This window comes from Pleurodeles waltl, chromosome 3_1 (genome assembly GCF_031143425.1).
Source record: "Pleurodeles waltl isolate 20211129_DDA chromosome 3_1, aPleWal1.hap1.20221129, whole genome shotgun sequence".
Classification (NCBI taxonomy): Eukaryota; Metazoa; Chordata; class Amphibia; order Caudata; family Salamandridae; genus Pleurodeles; species Pleurodeles waltl.
In genome coordinates, this window is record NC_090440.1 from 965550361 (window position 1) to 965572084 (window position 21724).

Sequence of the window (21724 nt, forward strand, 5' to 3'; positions counted from 1 at the left end):
TTGTAGGTGATTATGCCAATCCTACAACAAATCACAATTGTCGTCCCAACCCTCCCAGCTCACAAGCAGCACCTCATCAGAAACCAGAACAGTAAAAGTTGATTTGTGGCAGCCTTTATGCAGGGACTCAAGAGTGTGACATCTCAGGGAGTGTCGTGGTTAAACAGAGATTACCCCTTTCTCACATAAACTCAATGTCTCAATCAAACACAGGTAATGAAGAAGATGGGGTAAAGTTTCAATAGGTTTTATTTAGCAAAACTGCAATCTGCGATAAGTTCCATGCGCTGCAATGATTAGGATAATGAACAGTGCAAGAAACAGAATGGTACAGACAAGAGTCATTAATAAAAAGACCCCCACCATCTTATAATATCATGAAAAGACGTGAAGTGTGTAACATGCCCTAATACCCTGAGGTGAACCTAACCTCTAACCTAAAAGAGAGTTAGGTGTGATAAACCTAATCTGCCAATGACATGTCCATAAGAAGAGCCCCCCCAACCCTTGTTACCTTGGAATGAGGTCTCTAGCTGAGACTCCGTAGGGGCACAAAGACTGGGTCAGCATCAAGGCGACGTGCAGCATCGATAGCAGCGATGGCATCCCTCTGACTATTTGTTTAAGTAAGGAGTATTTATACAGATCTGCTTGGACCTCTTACGTAGGTCTGTTCCCAAACAATAGATAACAAAACGTGCTTGGGGCGGTAATTTATATAAACAATTTCCTTGAAAGTGTGAAGAGGGAAAGTACCTAATGTGAACACCTACAGTTTGTTTATCTTTGTCTCTTGATATTGACGCCTTAGTGCAGTGGTACTGATAACGTAAACTAAAACATGGGCCTAACTAAAAACAAGGCAGCCATCCAAAAAGATGTAATTAAATAAATGCGCTAAAACAGAGCAAGCTAAGTAGGGTAAATGTCACTATGTGATGGGGGCACGAGTCTGCAAGCCAAAGGCTGAGATAACTCCTGTATCCCATTAAAACAAACTAGGATTCACTGCAAGTCGATCAACTCTTCGCCCTGATGTCTGGCTTGACAGAAAGCACAGCGTCCATAGTCTTTGTTAGCCATTGGCTCAAAATGCATGTTGAGTGCACTGATGAGGGTTAGGTGGGTCTTGGGCGTAGCTTTGTCAAGTGTTTTCGATTTCCTGTATATTTCTTTGCCTCCAATGTGTAGTATCATGGCTCTTTTCTGTGCGTTTTCAACCTTGGTTGCTTCAAAGAAGAGTAGGACCCTTTCAACCCAGTCTTTTCATCTGGGCGCTTGCGCAGATGGGGCTCCTTCCACAATGAACGGTTCAACAGGCGGTATGGTGGACCTCTTTCCTGTGGTGTTGCTGTTGTGTGGGCCAATGTTTCGCTTTTATGTATTGTGGTGTGATTTCTGTTTTGCTCCCCTTCTGCGTTACGTTGTCATACTCTTGTGTTCCCCTTTCTTTTTTTTTTTTTTTGACACAGTCACCTCTGTTGCTTGCATGTACCAATTTCTGTCTGTATAAGTTACTTGATTTTCTTTGAAAGTCTGCCAAGGTATGGAATGTGCTGGATGGAAACACAGGACTGTGCTGGAGGCTGCCGGAGCGTTCGCAGTGGAGCGATGCTAACGCGATGAGGTATGCCCCAGCAAGTCCGGACGTCGGCAGGGCATGCGTCTACAGTGTGTTACGACCCCAATGGTCATGTGTATGAGAGCTAATAAAAGTTTAGGTGCCCGGCAGGACGGGGATCAAAGATGCCATGGACGCAAGTGTAAGCCTGCATCAGCCGAGCCGCCAAGAGAGACAACTAATATATGTGTCCGTGTGAGTTAATAAGGCGCTGCCAGTGGGCCGCACTTGCTGCACCACAACACCACATTGGTGATGAGGGGGGCGCTCCCACACTCACAGCTGTCTGCACGATGTGGCGACCGCAGTCCCTGCTGCGGTGCTTGTGCCACATGCTGTTGAGGCAGCGAACCACGATCCAGTGGTAGTTTCAGCAGCCAAAGAGCCCAGTGCCTGCTCTCTGGATGCTCTGCGGAAAGACCTGTGCCGCCACGTGCTGGGCATCTTTGACCCCCATCCTGCCGGGCACCTAAACTTTTATTAGCTCTCATACACATGACCATTGGGGTCGTAACACTATACTTCAACACGAAGAGGAGTCTAACAGGCTCCCCTAATATTTGACTTAATGACATGGTAGTGCTCGCAACCAGTTGCGTCACTGGCGCAACACTATAAACAGTAGGCACATACAAAACTCAATGCCAGAACTAATCTACCCTTATAAACCTCACGATCACCATGACAGGAATGAGCGTTTACATTGATGAATGAGCTTCCAGGGGAATTTGGTATCGTAGAATGGCCAAGAGATATTTACGTGCCACCTTTAAATACCCCATGTTAGATACTGTCTGAAAACGTGAAGTTTGAATATCCACATTTGCAAGAATCTTCTCATGTGCCTGTACGTATTACACACGCATGTGCCAAGAGTCACTGACGAGAGATTCTATCTGTGTGCTAGCCCAGGAAATAACAAGGAGGGGGAGAATTTGAGAGTTTTAAGGACTCTCCAAGGATATGCTTAGAGTGTGTCATCTGAGACTGCACTACCACGTAGCGTGGGTGTGTGTGTGTGTCCCTACAAATTCAAGATGTTGGTGCACATGCCACCACCTACTGAGACACTGACAGTGCGGTAAGAGATACACTATCAATGTCTGTTCAGGTGGATTCTGGACTTTGGCTCCTGAGGGCAGCCTAACGGTTCACACACGTTTTTATTCCCTCCCTTGTGGGAACTTTCAGAGTCCCTTTTAAATCAATTCTAGACGTGCCATGTGAAGCAAAACACAAACACAAAATATCAGCCTGCACCTCAGTTTCGCGAAACTGCATCAGAACTCGCCCACGTGCAGTTTTCCTCCCGGCACTCTCCGACGCTCGTATAACCTCATTAATAGCACGTTACTACCAGACCTCCGCCACCTCCACGGCTATGCATACACACCTCACTACCAACACTGGATCAGCAACACAGAACGTTGTGTCATTGTGTGTGTAAACCTCCGAGCACAAAGAAAGTATCAGTTGGAGCCGTCACTTATATTAGAATGTAATGGGACGGATTCACAAAAGCATTTAGACTACATTTAGTCTTACTAAAGAAGTACTCTTTTATGTAGCCTTACATGCTTTTGTGAATTCATCACAGAGCGTTCAATATCTATTTAATAAAAGGGGAATTAAGGCACTGTCGTTTCTATTTATTCTATTTGTTTCTATTTGTTCTATTTGTATATTGAGATTGCATGAATAATATAATATTACCATAGGCCCGGAGTATTACTTTACATACTTCACAATTCCTTTCTGAATGGGCCCTTACAACTGAAAAAGCACAGATTTTATAAACATAGTTGAAGACCAAGATATTCAAGTTTTATTATAGGCTACATGGCTATTTTATGTACATTGAAAGAGTAAATAGTTAATTAATTGCCACATGTATGAAATCTTAACTATACAATTTTCAATGTTTTTCTGTTGATTGTATGCCGCAAATTTTGCTTAATTTCGTATCAATGACTTTATTTTGCCCAGTTTGTACAGATATATTGGTGAATATCTAGATGAGCAAGACTTTCTATTTTCTTCAAGGGAGAAGTCGTCGTTGCTGGCTGTAGATTCTCGCTTATTCAAGAGCTATGAATACTAACAATACCGTGTTTGTGTTGCAGGCCTGAACCCCAGACCTAGCCTGTGAAAAAGATGAAGGCGCTCTTGGGGATAGTAATGCTGCTCGAATGCTTCAATCAGGCACACCTTCAGATGAGTGAGTACCAGCAGTGCTTAATTTGAGCCGGTGGTTTCCTGTGCGGGCACTGACACTTATTCTTCATACATATGGGAAAGATGGAGGAAGAGGAAAACAAAAGGCGCCAGAAAGCTGAAAGAGTGAGCTGAAGGGACAGGGAGTGGCTGTAAATTGATTAAAGAGGCCCGGGATGGTTTCAGGATTAAGCTGCCTCATTATTCCCTTCGCGCACATTTAATTGCATCAGCCGTGTGTTTCAGTGGAGAGCTTTGGGCACCGGCACGTTTCGTTTCAATTAACATAAACAAGCACTGAGTATCAGTTTGCCCTTGGTTCATCCTCTCGGGGCCCTTGACACACAGAATACCGCCAGCATGCATGTAGTGTGTTTTCAGCCTTCAGTGTGCCCTCAAACTTCACTGTGATGCCCTAACAAGTGCGCCTGCAGATATTAGTGCACTCTCAGAACACTAATCTTTCTCCCACTGTGCCCTCTGCACACATGATGCCCTCATTTTAGAAATGCCTTTGTCTCTAAGTGTAACCTGAGGAGTCAATGTGCATTTTGCATTCATTAATGAATGTTCTTGAGAGGCACCGAATTCCACTATACTCGCTCACTGTGTTGGATGGGGAAATTATAGATTATGTTTATCTGCCCAGAGTTTCATATTAATATGAAACAAGGAAACCTCATTTGCATAAAGGGACCAGCGTTACATAACATCTCATGGGAACAACAGTCCCTCAAACAAAATTCATAATCACAATTTATGAAGTACCACTGCTCACAATTTCAATGTCAATCATAAACAAAACCACTGATGTCAACCATGTTTCGATCTGTGAACAATCATTAGATCATCATCAGGATATAAGATAGCGCCTGAGAAGGCAGTTGATATCACCAAGGTAGAATCATTGCAAGCGTAACACCACTGCATGGAACCACCATACTAGTTCCGAGATGAATTTTTCATGAACGCCAGAACGTTCGCTGCTCAAAAAGTGGTTAGGCACAATCAGCATGTGAAGCCACTAAAACAAGGGTCGAATCACCCAAGCGTCATGGTGGCAGCTGCTCAAACCATGTCACAACTGCACTCTTGGTGGGTGAATCCTTCATATGCACCTGCTCCTGATTGCTTAGTCCAAGGTTGCTGCAGATTACTTTGCTGAGAAATTCGCCTTCGTCCCTTTGCACACTTCTTTGAAACTGAGCAAAATGAAAACTGTTGTGAAGGAAAAGGGAAGTTTACAGGATTGCAGGTCTCCTATCAGATCAATATCAGGATATGTGACGTAAAAAATCTCTAGCATATCAATACATTACTCTTATTTTTTTCATAAGGAATACTTTTTAGTTGTCTTTCTCCAAATTAAAATTATCAAGGGCCTCCTCATGATTTCATTCTAATGCACATATATTAACTCCAAGAATTCTCTTAGTGTATGTGCTGTTTAAAACAGAGATGTAAAACACGAGGAAAATGTTAGAATGATCAAGTTTCATACCTCATGGTATATGTGGCAGCAAAGGAGTAGTTCTAATGATGAACACTCAGGAACATCAAGCAGCAGTCCTGTTCTTTCTGACGAGTCTGCACCCTCTTCCTTTGAGAATTCCCATATTCATATTGAGCATATGTGTACTGCCTGTCAGTAATTTATTTGCTCTGCCTGTCAGCAGTCTGCAGGTGCCACCTGTCGGGATTCTCCTAGGCACGCTGTCTATAACCTCCAAACACTGTCAGTAATTTATGCTGTCAGGAGTCTGTGTGGCTTCCTGACAAGACACATCTTGTGCTGCCTGCCAAGGGTTTTCATGTCTTTCTTGTCAATAATCTCCATGTGCTTCCTGACAGAAATATCTGTGTGTTTACAGTTTGAAATTCCTTATGTTTTCCTGTCAGTAGCTTCCATGTGTTTCTTATCTGGATTCTCCATGTTCTTCCTTATGCCTGTTGTCTTTCCTCTACACATCCTGTCAGCAATATTCATGTTCTTTCTACTTGGAGTCTCCATGGTCTTCCAGTCGAGCTTTTCATTTGGTGCCTTCTGTATTGTACAAGTCCATTCTGTCGGATATTTACATATGGTTTCCTTTAGTTGTCTTTATGTGCTGCCCGGCAGAAGATTGCATGTTTTTGACAGTAATTTCCATATTCTTTCTGTCAGAAGTCTTCATATGCTCACTGTCAGGTTATTCAGTGTATTCAGTGTCAGACCTCGTCTTGCTTTTTCTGTCTGGAGCCTCTGTGCGCTTCTTGTCAGAGGGTTTTTCCCAATGCTTCAGGTTTTCTGTCAAAATGGAAAGTGCAGATTTATTTCCAGTGCTGCATAATAATTAAACTTTTCCGTTCATCACCGTTGTGATGCCACACCAGAGACCTTGCTTTGTCTTTGTCAGAACTTTTATTATGTCCCCTGCAGAGTCTCCTTTGTCTTGTTCCTTAAAGTGGTCTGGTGTAAGTGGGGGGGGGTTGTAAAAAGTCAACTACTGTCACATGTAACGTCTATCCTCTCTCCTTTCTACAGTGGCCCAAAGTGCAGCATTCTGCAACCTAGTCGATGGAGATTTCATACCGAGGACTGGGTATGGAGTGTGTAGCTGCAAACGTGGCTCCGTGGGTGATGGTTTTACCTGCACCAAGATGGCGCTGTGTACACTGGACTCCTGCTGCATGCCCGGCTACAAATGGAATACTGCTGTCTCCCCAAAGGCCTGCACCACTGTTAACCAGTGCCCGTCGGACAATCCGCTGGTGAACAAGTGCACTCCACCCTCCACCTGCAACGAAATCAACGGGCTGTACACCTGCGTCAATAACAAGATGGCGGCATGTGTAAATGGGCTCCCCTGCAGTGATCCTCAGAAGGATTGCCTCCGGGCGACCCTGACTGGAGACCTACAGTGCGCAGACCCGTGCGACTACTATGACACAGTGGATGGCACAGCCAGGCTGAGCAGCTCAGAATCCAGGGGCAGATTCCCCACCGATCGCTACATGTATGGCTGGAACCGGTACGTGGGGAGCAAAGGGGTAATGATGAAGGAAGGCTGCCTAGGCTCAGGCCTTAAATGTGGCTCTGGTGAGCCCTTCACCCTAAATGAAGCTCACCCCACGCTGTCAGAAGGGATCAAGCCAGTTCGCCTTCAAACCAACACGGCTAATGGATGCTTGCTGAGTGGCTTCATCTGGATCAAGGCCTGTCCGAGGGGTTTCTATGTGTACAAGTTCACTGGCTCCCCCACATTTGAAGTCTTCTGCACAGGTAGGAGCTATTTAATACTTTTCTCTTTTACACAGGGAAGATGGAGAGTCAAAATTACTTGGGACTGCTAACTGAAGGGAGCTAAAGCATAAGGTACTTAGGTTGCAGCAAAGAGAAGGCCAAAGCTCAATAGGAGTTGCAATTGAGAGGCTTGCAGGCCTAGTTTAGCAGAAGGTGTTGGGTATGTTGAAAGTGTGCATGCCCAGAGGATGACATGGAAGGAGTGGGAATCTAGTTTATCAAGTGGTGCTGCAGGAGAGGTGGAGGCCTAGACTATCAAAGGGACAAAGTGGGCAGAGAAGTTCGGGGCTACCAGGGGGTGCTCGGGAAAGTGGGTGGAGATTTAAGTTACAAGTGATGCCAAGAGATACGTTGGAGTTTATGCTTATAACAGGGAGGTCAAGGAAGGTGTAGAATTGTAGGTTATCAAGGGGGTCGAGAGGAAACAAGGAGAAGCTCTTAGCAATGATGTGATTCCGAATGTTAAAATAGGCCTCAGCGCACCAACTTATGTATGCCATAAAAACCACAAAGTTCCTGATTAAAAATTGCAAGTTTCTGACGAAGTGCCCCGAACAAGGTAACTCCTGGTACCACGTGGTAATAATACTTTGCCAGTGCCATGCAATTATGAGTTAGATCACTCAGTATTTGGAATAACCGTGGGTGCACTGGATTACTGTGCAGAATTCCAGATGGTATTTCCAATTATGAGGGGCTTAACTCTCTGATTTACTACCAACTCTGAGCAGGTGGTAGATGGACGCATGGACATCTCTGTAGGGCATGTGTGGAGGAAGAGGGGTTGGGAGGGACATGAGGGGAGGAGGAAAAGTGTCATGTCAAGGGGAGGCATTGTTTGCACCATCTGTGCAGAAGAATGAAGTCTGGAGGTAAGCAAAGGCCTGGCTGCTGTTGCAGCCAAAGCCTCAAGTAATTTTTCTGGTTGGATTTTCCAACCTGTAAAATCGAATCGTATGTTTATGCACCTGGGAAAACTGGGTGTGTGAACTCATGATCAGGTGAGGTGGACTCCCATAAAGGGAATCTGTTCCATCCAACCGGTAATGAGGGTCAAATGTTTTCTCTGGATCAGGAGTCCATCAGTTTAGACATTTGTGCTTCCTGGCTGTCATTCGTAATGATGTCACAGAATGTGTGCTTCCGAAGTAAGCGCCTCTGTATGCCAGAAAGAATGCCTGCTTCCTAAAACCCTCGATTTATGACACAAGATGTTTTTTTCCCTGACAAGTGTGTTCTGTATGTGATACGGGAAGTATGCTTTCTTACTTAAGTTCACTTTGTGTGATTCAGGATATAGGCTCTCTGACACGGGAAGCATGCTTTCTTACGCAAGTGCACTTTGTGTAATTTAGGATATGGATCAGTCCTGTGGATATGAAGTAGATTTTGCTATCCCGGAACCTTGTCATCCCTGTGTTTTCAAAATGTGAAATAAAGTGGTGCTCCCTGGGTAACGTCCTCACCACGTGACACAGCATATGTGCTTCTTGGTCCAAGGCTCTGTATGTGATAGGGAATGTGTGCTGTCTGACTCTTGTTTTTAATGTGAAGCAGAAAGTAATCTAATTGACCCATATCCTCTGTATCTGACACAAAATATGTGCTTGCCACTCGGGTGCCCTGTGTGTGTTACAGAATTCGTGCTCCCTGTCTCAGGTGAGCGGTGTATCACCCTATAGGCCACTGAGACAAAGATGGGACACAACAGCTTAAAACGTAAAAAGGCCAACCAGAGCGTCTGCTAAGCCCACTGCCTCCTCCCCAGAAAATTACCACAATGCCCCCCAGCGACCCCTTCTCTGAAAGCGTCAATCAGGTCAAAAGCCCGAAATCACAGCATATTGGGTGATCACCCGGAATAAAGGCACATTATGGACAGGACATTACAAATTCAGGACAATTATTCACTGTCCTTTGTATGTGATTGCCTGGAGGTATGCTATATTCAGGTGATGCATTATGTTCTTGTTTAATACGAAATTGATGACCTTGAGCAAGGTATCAAGGGCATTACCCTTACCCAATTGTGTCCAATTTTCCGTGGGGAGAAAGCAGCAGCAACATTTTGATCATGTTCTAAACATGTTAAAACCCATGGCAAACAGTTTGGGAAACATTAAGATAAGTGACTTTTTCACCTTCTGCCTTCTGCTATTTTAGGCACGTTGAACAAAAACATCTGGCTTACCTCACCCTCCTCTAGATGTCAAATCTAAAAAAAATAATTAGGCAGAGCAGATGTGTGGGCAGTCGTATTGCACCTAATGTCATTATGCGAGGTACTGACAACTTGCTTGTAGTCTCATAACAGCAAGAATGCCCAAGTGTTGCATTAACGTGTATGTCAAGGACTGTACATTAATCTCAGAACTGGGAGCCCAGAACAAAAGACAAAGAGAGAGTTAAAGAGCCAGGTGAAGTAGGGTACAGATTAAAGATCCGCAGCAACTGATATAAAGGGTTGTTACTAAGAACTTGACAAATAAGAAGCAGAAGAACAAGGTGGGACAATTCCTAAATTCAGAGAGCAGATGTGCCCTCCGTGAATATCAGAAAGTATTGTGAACCTGGAGATTAGTCTCAGCAGAGAGGCCAGAAACAGAAGAGACTCTGTCAAGTGTTCAACAAGCAGCGATCCACACTGCCAAAGTCCGCCAGTGCAATGATCCTTTGGTTGTGCTTGTGGATGGCGGGGCCTGGTCCCGCAGAAGCTGGGGCCCTGGGCAATTGCCCACTCTGTCCAAGTCTTAAAATAGCTCTGCAGTCGAGCCAGGGCCGGACCACTGGTCTGGCTCGTCCCTAAGTGCCAAGGAACATGCCAAACCTATAACATTTTTGGGATTTAACTTACACAAAAATTAAAACGTAAGAACATGATATACATTTTTAAAACATAGAAATAGTTTCTTTAGCTCAAGGGTCTGAAACCATTTCTATAATAAGAGTTATTTGTGTTAAATGAAAATCACCCTGAGCTACTAATATTCCAAATGTTGTATAGTGACTACATCAGACAAGATTACATAGTGCTTACCCTTTGAAACAGTGTAAACGGTGATCACCTCAGTGCATCAGGCAGGGATGCTTGCAGTAACCGGAAAAGGCCTTATCAATTTGGAATGCCTATAGATGGGAAATACATAACAGCATTAGTAGGACCACCCCTGGCACTAAGGTTATATTAAGAGTGAAAAGCCTCCCCAGCTCCACATGATTTACCACTCAAATATCAGCTCTTAACGTGTTTTGGAAATTCAAACATTTGCTCCAAACATAAGCTTAAGAGGTCTGAAAATACATATTTTCATCTTGAATAGATACTTTTCAAGTTTAGTGTACAAATATTAATTCAAAAAAGCAAAAGCCTCTACATTAGTAGGCAGGGCTGTACATAGGAGAGCACTTTGAGGTAACTGGAGAGCTACCAGTAGCTCACAAGCTATTTGTCGGATAAGCCTGCTTTAGCATATGGAAGAGTTTTACTTTAGGACATTAGATCACAACATTGCTTTGACATTTAATTAAAGTGGACGTTTCTAAACATAAACTTTAAAACATTTATTACCCTTCCCTGCTGACAACACCATGAGTGAACAAAGTAAACCAATAGCCTGGTGTCCCCTACACCATTGTCAGTATTTTTGTTATGGACGAAGGAACATTACATCATAATAAAGCATATATAAGTGAGATGCTCTACCTCTACAGGACACACCTTGAACTGAATTACATGAATGTCACTATGAACTGAATTAGACATGTGAAGTAAATTGATTTGACTTACATCGCACCATTCAGCTGTCTAAGGTAGCCGGATGTGAACCCAGGATTCCTGGTCACACATAGTACAATTAAACCACTGACTAGATTCATTTATTTTCCTCAATCCCTTTTTACGCTACAGGACTATGTTTTTGTACGATTCTGTCAGATAACTAGCACACCGTGTTAAATAGAAATCACAGGATAATCTGAAACAATATCTGAAAAAAGGTACATAGTGAAGGTAGGAGAAGGCAGTACATTATATGCTAATATCACCAGCTTTCGCAGACTTTACAAAGCTAATCAATGCAATGGATAAAGTGTATTAAAAAAGTATGGATACTGTGATCTCGAGTTAAGTAGAGATGGGGTGAGTGAGTGTGGAGACAGAAACAAAGGTTTGGCTAAATAAACAAATTATTCTGTAACTATTTCGATGATCTTTTGATATGCAGATATTGCATATAAAATAATGTACATCTTTAATGAAAGTTAAATACAAATTAACCAGACCTGTGGAAAATTCACTACTTTATATTAATAAACCTCTGTGGGTTAATGTGATCACTTCGGATGTCTGTGTGCGCAGTTAGAGACCCACAGAACTGAATTTTGTTGGTGCAGCAGAGAATAATCACATTAGTGATATATAGATTGTACCTATCATAAACCATTTCTCTGACTGTCCATAAAAGCAGACACTCCACAGTTCAGACTGGAGCACCCTTACAATATCTTTCAAAAATAATGAATTTTTGCTGCCAGGAAGATTAAAATTACTTAATTGATTAACGCCTATAGTAGCTTTCAAGCATCCTTTACATTTTGCAAAGGTAGAGTCACTACAAGTCATCTGTCTTCCTATGTGATGGCGTTTGAAGCAGGCATTATGGTACAAATTCGGTCGTTAATCAGACATAGGGTGGTGGCAAAATTGGGGGCAAATTCAAAATTGATCCCATTAGCTATAGCATATATGCATCTACAAATAAAATGGAGTCCTACTATTCGGGGCCTGTCCTAGGCCTGGACAGTGTGGGCAGCTAAAAAAGTGGGGCCCTTCATCCATGTGAAAGGCTACAGTAGCAGTCAGTCCCCTGCTCCTTCGGTGCCCCTTCCCGCATCAGATCACATCGCAAATGTATTTTTTGAGTTAGGTGTTTTCAACCGGCCCCTCGGGCGTGGTAGCATTGTTGGGGGGGAGAGGCAGGAATAGGTGGAAGGGAAACAGTGGGTGTTGAAGTGGGCAACAACAAAGCCATTGTGTTAGCTCACAATGTTAGGCACTTCTCTCTCCCCCAAAAATACCTGCCCTGAAGCATTGTCTGTCCTTTCTGTATTGGGTTGCTGGGCAACAGAAGACCCCTTTTGTTCCATTATCAGGTGAAGAAAGGTGGGTTGAGGGAGAAGTCAGATCAGACTGGCATAGCAGCAGTGTGCAGCAAAGCACACTTCTATGGGACTTGAAACGCTGGATCAGGCTGCAGGGGCCAGGTATGGGGCCACCTTGCCTGGGCCTTGAAGCATTAACCAGTGCTGCGAGGCTCACGGTAGGGGTCCCTCTGCCCTTGGCCTTGCAGCGCTACACTATTACTGTAAAGCCTAGAGGATGAAATTCTCTCCCCTGGGCTTCGCAGCGCATGAAGTAGTTTTATGGAACTAAGGAAGTACAAAGCCTAGGATTGGCTCCAAATGCTGTGGTCTGGCCAAATCACTTACATTTCCACATGCCTTTAAAAAAAAAAGACCTTTTGTAATGTAATCCGTACTCGTGTAAAGCGCTCCATAGACGTTGGGCCGAGTTTGCGCTATATAAAACTGTAAAAAAAGGAAACACCATGTCACAGTCACCTCACATCCTGGCACTGTGAATCATGCACGACTCATGTTTTCCAAGTTTTCAGATTGCCTATGTGCACCCTCCCCAGCCCCTACCCCTTGCTTTAGGAATTACAGGAGTGTGGAGGTTTTAACGACCCTCTTCTGTCTGCAACTCTGCAGACAAAGGCTCAGCTCATAACTAATGTGAAAAGGTAGGTGAGTAAGTGAAGGGATGGATGTATGGCTGGATTTATGGATGGTGAAAGGATGAATGGATGAGTGAAATGGTGGATGATGTATGTTGCAAGAAAAGATGGATGGATGAGTGAGTAGAAGGATGGATTAGTAAAAGGGTAAATAGACTGATGGATGGGCCGAAGGATGCATGGATGGGTGAAAGAGTGGATGGTAGATGGGCGAGGCGATGGAAGGACGGATGGACTGAAATGGTGGATGATGGGTGAGCAAAAGGGTGGATGGATGATTGAAATGATGGATGGATAAGTGAAAGAGTGAATGGATGGACCGATGAATGAAAGGGCGGCTGTGAGGATGGATGAGTAAGTGAAAGGGAGGGTAGATGGACAAAATGATGGATGAAAGAGTGAAAGGGTGGATGGATGAGAGAAAGGATAGATGGATGAGTGAAAAGATGAATGAGTAATAGGTTCAGTGAATGGATTAATGAGAGGATGAGTAGATGAGTAGATGGTGAATGGAAGGATAGATGAATGCCTACGTGAAAGGGGATGGAGAGTTAGAGGGAGGATGGATGGTGAGGGAAAGTATGGATGGATGATTGACAGGATGGACAAATAGATGGTTGAACAGATGAGTGAAAAAACGGGTGTCAAGGTGGATGAGTGAAAGAATGGATAGATGAGTGAAAGGGAAGCTGGAGAGATGGAAGAAAGGGTGGATGGATGAGTGAAAGGGTGAATGGATGGACGGATGAGGGGATGATGGATGAGTAAATGGAAGGATGGCTGGATGGATAAAAGGGTAAATGGGTGGATGAGTAGATGAGAAGATGGATGGATGGGTGGAAGTGTGGCTGCCTGAGTGAAAGGATGGACAAAGTGAAAGGGTGGATGGATGAGTGAAAGGGTGGATGGATAGGTTTGGAAATGGTTGGATAGGTTTTAATATGAACAGGCACACAAATGGACTGAATGGTGAAAAACTGAATGATGGATGAAAGAATTAATAGATGACAATGTAAATGTGAAATGGTGGATATCAATGATTTGATAGCAAGATGGCTAGATCCTTGATGAAAGAGACAAAAGTGCTCTTCTGGGGAGGGTTGTGATGACCTACATTGCTTGATTGGTGCCATAAGAGCTTTAGTTCAAAGTGGGAGATATTTACATTTTCTGGGTGCTACGTTACCTGTGTGTGACATTTCTGCATTTGCTGTGTGTTTATGTGTGGTATCTGTACTTCATAGATATGCCATTTTGAGTGATAACCAAGTGCTACTTGAATGTTACACTCTTAATTGCAAATTTTAGCATATTTTGGTTTAGGTGTAAGGTTCTAGAGAGAATCTTATAGTGCCATGAGCTGTGCTCAAGATGTATATAGTGTGTCTGCTGCAATAGGCAAGGGGTCAAAAATCAACTGTGTAATAGTGTATCATCAGTGCCTTCTTTAAGAAAGCTGCATGAAAAAGCACCTTTGGGACCTCTGTCCATACTTTAAGCTCCACTTGCTGACACACCCATAATGCATTCCCTATAGTGGGTTCTTCACAGCAATCATCCCTTTAGGTTACCACAAAACCAAGAGCTCTGTAGTAACATCCATGTAGCAATGCAATGCAAGAACCTCTAAATGACTCAAAGAGTATAAGACCAGTTATCCGGGGATGAGTAAGGGGTCAGGAAGGAAGTTTGAACACTCACAAGAACAAGAAACAAACGGCTGCCTGGGAGGGAGGTGTCACATCCCTTCCTAGCAGGAAGGCTAGTGAAGTGGCACATCAAGGCAGTGAGCTTTAAAGGGCACATCACCTCTGATACTGAAGTAGGCTGTGCCCTGGATGAGGACAATTCCATCTGCCTTCCCCCAGGCACATTTGCACCCAGGTAGGTGGGAATATTATGTAATCAGGAGGTGCACACCTACAGAAGGCTAGCCACAGCACTAGTATGGACTACCTGGCCTGTACAGCAGAGGATGGGTTTTGCCATTTTTCAAAAGTGGCAAACTAGAGGGTTCTGGGTAGGAAAGGTTACATACACTGCCAGATGTGGTCATTTAAGAGGCACCCCTTACAGCAGAACCTCAGATCTGCTCTGAACTGCAACTGAAGACAAATAAGAGACCTCTGTCTGCAATTTCAGGACTTCACAAAGAGGAGGGCACAAACCTCTTTTCCTGTGGCAGCTGCCCAGCATGACTACAACTCGTCCCGGACCAGAAACCAGCTCCAAAAGGAAGGAGAACCCCCTTGCAACTGAAAGGCATCACCAGAACGTCTTTGGGCAAGAGGTACTAGTCCACTGCAGCCTGCAGGTAGAAACTGCACTCCCTGAACCAAAAAGTTAAGAGCCAAAAGTGAATGGTCTAGTGTCTTCTGGGAAATATTTTGCTGACCTCCAGCAAGTTTCAGTCAACTGCAGCTTCCTCCCAGACTCCAAGACATTGAAGTACCCAAGCACTGTGTTGGGTTTTGGCACTCTGTAGCGAGTGCCGCAACACTCTTGGGCTGCTGGCGATTGCAAGACTTTGCGTTTGGTCACACTGTTTCCGACCGCACATGCAAGACTTTGCATTTACTCACGCTGCTTCTGGTCGCAATGACAGCCAAACAGTCCCGCTCATGACCACGAATGCACCTAGAGTAGACTTTCTACTCCAGATACATCTAAATCTAGGCAAAAAGTGTTTTTTGTGTGGATTTTCTTCTCCATTGGTCTCTTGAAGTTGTTTTTAGTCTGAGAAGCCTTTTTTTTTTCAAACCAAACCGGATGGAAGTGTCTCAGAGATTCCAACTTCCTGTTCCTGTACAGCAGACTCCTCCCAATTATTTGTCCTTTTCCTGGTCACTTTTCGCTTTAATGTTGAGATGGAAGAATCACTCTCTTGGTCTCCTCGATTTAAGGACTTTGGATTTAAGGACTTTGTTTTTTGTGAAATCACACAAGTAAGTTGCAAAACTTTTGAATAAGGGTATTGTTTGTTTGCTTTGTCATGCACCAATATTTCTTTGTACTTCAATTTGATTGTAAAAATTTTTAAGTGGTAGGTGGCCTGGTGTTTAAGTATGGGCCTAGATATTTATTTTATATTTCATTGATTTTTCGTCTTTTGTAAAGGAAAAGTGCTGCACAATGCAATACCTTTCCTTTTTTACATGTTTGTAACATTTGCAATATTATTTTACTATGTGACCTAGATTTCCAAAGGGCCATCTAGCCAGTGGGCCCAGTACTAATAGTCATCAGTGTATGAAATAAATATTTCAGTGGCATATGTTTTCAAAACTTCATTTAGGGCACGGAAGGCATTGGATTTAATAAAAAATGTTGGATAATGTTTGCATATAATTTTTTTTGCCAAAAATGTATATATTGTATGATAATATTTGATGGCATAGGAGGATGTGTGTACTATTGGTGTGAAATTTTTATAGCTCAGTTCATTTTCGTGTTTTGCATTGCTGATTTAATGTTACTGTTTTCTTCAGTGTTACCACCATGCCTCCTTATAGCCTGTGTGTGTTTGTGTTTGTCATCATCCACCGTTTGTCTTAGTTCTCCATGCCATGTGGCCAGATGTCATTTTGTGTAGTCTATATCCGTAGGCCTGCCATGTGGCTGGTGGCCATTTGTCTTTGCCATAGACTTGCATGTGTTCTTCTTTGCTCTCATTGCTCCTGGGTGTTGTTGCTTGACCATGTGTCTGGCAGCCATTTTGTGCATGCAAGCCAGTGTTCCTTTGCCATAGACTTGCCATGTGATCTTTTTTTGTTCGCCATGCCTCCTTGCTCCTAGTTGTTGTTGTTTGACCATTTGGCTGATGGCCATTGTGTGCATGCAGCCAGGGTTCCTTTGCCACAGACTTGCCCATGTTCTTTATTTGTGTTAGACCTATCAGCTCTTGGGGTGGTTTCCCCTGTCCTTTTGGCTTCTGATCTCCTATTATGATCCTGTGCTGAGCTTCATTTTTGCTGGATTTAGGACTCTGGCACTTTACCACTGTTGACCAGCGCTAAAGTCCAAGTGCTCTCTGTCTGAATTGGGATGGTGACTGGTTTTCTCCATGACTGGCAGAATTGATTTAATAGTAAGTCCCTAGTAAAGAGCACTAGAGGTGCCCAGGGCCTGTAAATAAAATGTTACTAGTGGATCTGCAGCACTGATTGTGCCACCCACATGAGTAGCCCCATAAACATGTCTCAGACCTGCCACTGCAGTGTCTATGTGTGAAGTTTTAAACTGCCAGTTCGACCTGGCAAGTGCACCCACTTGCAAGCTCCAAACCTTCACTTTTACTACATGTAAGTCACTCCTAAGGTAGCCCCAAGCCAGCCTTCTGGGCAGAGTGCAGTGTATTTAAAAGATCGGACATGTACTAGTGTGTTTTATATGTTCTGATAGTAAAATACTGTCACATTTGTTTTTCTCTATGCAAGACCTATCCCTCCCATAAGATAACATGGAGATTGCCTTTGTTTTGGGTCTCTGAACTCACAATTTAAAAATGAATCTTTTGCTCTAGTTGGTTTTCAAATTGTAAGACTGAAAATGCCACTTTTAGAAAGTGGGCATTTTCTTGCCTAACCATTCTGTGCCTCTGCCAATTAGTAAATAGGAGGAGAACATTGTGATATGCTCTATTTGCCCCGCAAGTTGTTGAGGTAGGGCTGGTTCACATTATAGTACTGGAGGCCAAATAACCCATATGAAAAAACAACAGGCAATTCAGTGGGAGTAACACCTCAAAAAAATTGCTGAATATCGTTGCAATGGTGAAGGTGAGGAGAGCCGGGTAACATCAATTACAGCTGGTCAAATCACAGTGGAAGGTGAGGAAGAAGAGGGTAACATCCTCACACTAAGCAGCCCTGTCCCGAGCAGTGTGCTAAACTCACCCACCTCAGCGACGTCACAATGGTATATGAAGACGCGGAGTCAGATGAAGACACAAAGGCATACAAAGAATGCACAATGTCACAAATGGAGGCTAGCACTACATCTCAAACATTTCCTGCGTCAGTGGCTCCAAAAATGAAGAAAATCCAGGCTGCAATTACGGGCATGTTTAGGCAGTAGGGGCCCTATGACCTCAACTACCCAATGACACATTGGTACAATGAGAAGTTGGCAAAAATGTTAGCAGTGGACCTCCTTCCTTTTTCTTTTGTGGAAGAAGTGGGATTCTTAGAGTTTGTGGCAGCTATCTGCCCAAAATCAAAGGTTCCAAGAGGGACATATTTTGCCCAAGTTGCTGTTCCAGTGCTGCATCATGATTTGCTCTTATTGGTAGGAGAAGCTTTGCAGCAAAGTGTTGTCCACACTATACCCTGTCGACAGACATGTAGACCAGTTGCCAGGATGCCGTTTATATGTGCATCACTGCACACTGGATCACTTTTGTGGGGTAAAAACAAAAACTATCTACAGGTCTTGTACCTGAAGAAATCTTCAAGAGCGTTCAACGGCATGCAACAGTAGCCCTGTTAGCTGTAGAGAAATCACATACAGCTGCAAACAGCTTGGATTTAATAGCAAGGTATCTGAATGGCTGCGACCCAGGGGTCTCCGAATTGGAGTTGTGTTCTCGGACAATGGCAGTAACATACTCAAGGCCAAGGCAGACGGTGGCTATTTCAGGTTCTTGTATTTGGTGCACTGAACCAGCCTGGTTGAGCAAGTCTTTCCCAAAAAACAAGACATAGTCAGCAACATACTGACAACTTGCAGACAAATCTGCACTCATTTCAGCCATTCTTTTAATGCCCGTAAGTAGTTGTGGATTATTCAGCATGGTAACAGTGTTCCAGTCCAAGCCTTAATACAGGAGGTGCCAACACTTTGGAACTTAACCTATTATACGTTGCAACATCTATTTTAGCAGTACAAACAGATCAATGACTACATCATTCTAAGAGGGGATGCAATTAGGAAAGCTATGGCCATGGATGCAGACAAATGGGGCCAAATCAAATGCCTGATAAATATGCTGCTCCCTTTTGAGGTTTTCACATGGGAAGTTAGAAAGGAGGACAGTACAATGAACAACACTATCCCCCTTTTGCATCTGCTACAGGAGCAGCTAAAGAAGGTTTCTGAAAGGTTCGCACTCGGAGGTGTTAATGAAAACCCAGAAGCACATGCCTTAGTTGAGAGCTTAGTCCTTCACCCTGGCTTGTAATGCAAGTCTGCAAATTGACATTATGTCATCCAAACAGTGCATCTGTGCCACCTACAGGTGGATTATTGAGCAAGCTGGGGAACTGGAAGAAGAACAACTGGAACTTAGAGTCCCATTCTGCAGTTCTATGGTGCCTCCTTCAACTTCCAGAGAGGGCAGTCTTGTCTCACAGTAGCAAAAACCGGCAACAAGAACACCGGCAACAACAGCACCAGAAGAATTGGACCCACCATCTGCATTGACTTGGTTTCTGGTAGTACGTCTTAAGTCCAGCGCTGAGGTATAGGCAAATGAGGTCAAACTACCAGCACCAATAACACTTCAGTCGATGTTCCAGGAGTATCTGGATGGCTCAAAAGAGGTGTATGTGGATCAAAACCCATTGGTGTATTGGTATGGGAAGATGCACCAATGGCTAGAGCTCAGCAAGCTGGCAATAAAGTTTCTAGCTTGTCCTTTAGCCAGCATGTCTGCTGAACATGTTTTCAGTGCAGTTGGTGCAGTTGTAACATTGAGAATGAACTGTTTCTTACCTCAAAACGTGAAGAGATTAACCATGAGCAAAATCAACCAGCATTTTATACAACCTGATTATACCATTTTTGAAACACCACAGGAAGAGGAAAAAGATGATTGGTCAGAATGCTTGATGACCAACTTCTGGGTGAACCACCTGAGTTTGAGGACAAACTCTACTTCCCAGACAGAGTATTCCAGTGCCACCATAGAACGTTTAAATTATTGTTTCTTGAACTTCTTTCTTTGCAAAACAAATGCTAGTAGAACAATGTGTTTGTGTAGGATTTATGCTGCCCCACTATTTTTTATTCACATATATGGCCGGATTGGAGTTGGACCCATGTGCAGCGAAGAAGCCTCTGAATTCCCTTCAGGACATTGGAGGCAATACCTGCCTCTCTCAAATGCCATTACCTATCCTTTTTTACACCACTTAGCAGGGCTGCCTCAGAAGATCACTGATTAAAGGACTGCCAGTGCCAATACCAAATTCCAATGTGTTGCTACCATCAAAGAGAAGATATTTAATTCAACCACTGTGCCTGGATTGTAAGAGGTAACTACTAACCATTGCTCCAGTTAGTTGTGATATATTGAGTGATTGTGAGTGATGATTCATGGTATATGTGGTAGCTGACGGTGAGGGAGAGAGTTCAACACATTTGTAAACTTCATTCTGATGATTTGCACTGTTTGGGGGCTGATTGGTAATCATTTGTGCATGACAGAGATTGGCCTTTCAAACTTGATGAAATTTACCTGCAGGGTCCACTCCTTTTCTCTGGTTCCTCAGACCAGACCAGTCACTGTATTTATCAAACACAAATCTACACAAAATACTCCAGTTTTGTTTCTCTATTTTTTCTTCAACAGCAGTGCACCACACAGGACTGCCTTGCTATGTTTGGGACTGAGACGAAGTTACTAAGATTCTGGAGGAGGAACGACGGAAGGACTCAGGCTGGGACTACCACAACAGCTAGAAGGAGGAAGTTATCAACTTCAAAGATAAACCATCATGATGGCGAAGGCTCTGAGGCCTAGTACTCACTCGGCTCTGTGGACTGGAGAACTGTAGAGAGGTGCCTTGCTTTGGGAAATGCTGCTGAGTGTGTGTTTGCTGCATTGTTGGCTCAAACATGAAACTCCTCTTTATAATCTTGCTCTAACTCTGAGTCTTCTTGGTACACTCCTGACTCCTCATAAAGCTCACCATCCTTCCTTTTGTCCTTCTCCTTTACTCTGTAAAAGGCCTGGTTTAAGAGGCCCTAGCGCCACCTTAGGTCTGCCATAGTGTCATCTTTTTTGATGCCTTGGTGGCGCTAAAGTGGCTTTTCACACGTACCATATTTACAAAGTGGCAAAATGCATGCATTACTCCACTTTGTAAACCCCTTGCGCCACATTATGCCTGTGTCAGCCATAATGTATACAAGGGGGCAGTACCCTGTTAGGAGGGCCAAAAAAATGGCACATGGAAATGTAAGAGATTTCTTTGTGTCATTTGTTTCTGCACTTTTAATTCCTGCTCAGAGCAGGCATTAAAAAGGGGTGTGACATTGAATAGAATTGGCCCTATCTACTCTGCAGGAGTAACAGCAAAATGCTTGCACTACTCCTGCAGAGTACATCAATAGCGTCAGGAATTCTGCTGCTATTGCCCCCTACCCTGTGCCATGGTGCGATGTATTTTAAATACAGCACACACATGGTGGAGGTGGGGGGGGCTAAGGGGCACAAGGAAAGTGGCGCTGCACTGGATGCAGTGCCACTTTTCTTAAATCAGCCCCTTGCTGTTTTTCAATACGCAGGCCTTTTCCTCGTCCTCTCCTGCGCAAACAAAACTTGGTGAAAGCTTAAAACTCCAGCTTACCTACTTGACGAATTCAGTCAGGCACCAAAGAGTGACAGACATTCTGAGAAGAATGGAGATGCAATATCATTTTCTTTTTTAACAATCATCATTTTTAGAACTGGGTAGGTTAATTTCAATCTTCCATAATTTGTATTTTTAAAACCAAGAAGACATAACATTTAGTAATATACTATCTTGGGTCTCTCTGGGGCAGTAGGACTGTTTGCAATGCATTTAACTGAACTGTGTCTTATCCCTT

General features: G+C 43.6%; 1 protein-coding gene across 1 annotated transcript in view; it reads left to right on the plus strand.

The window, feature by feature from the left end:
• LOC138284829 (uncharacterized) overlaps window positions 1–21724 on the plus strand; it is a 276359-nt gene that overhangs the window by 120826 nt on the left and 133809 nt on the right. Inside the window, exons 2-3 of the mRNA XM_069224016.1 lie at window positions 3745–3839; window positions 6360–7097. Of these exons, the coding sequence (XP_069080117.1) occupies window positions 3776–3839; window positions 6360–7097 (802 nt within the window). The 5' untranslated portion in view covers window positions 3745–3775. The remainder of the gene's footprint in view (window positions 1–3744; window positions 3840–6359; window positions 7098–21724) is intronic.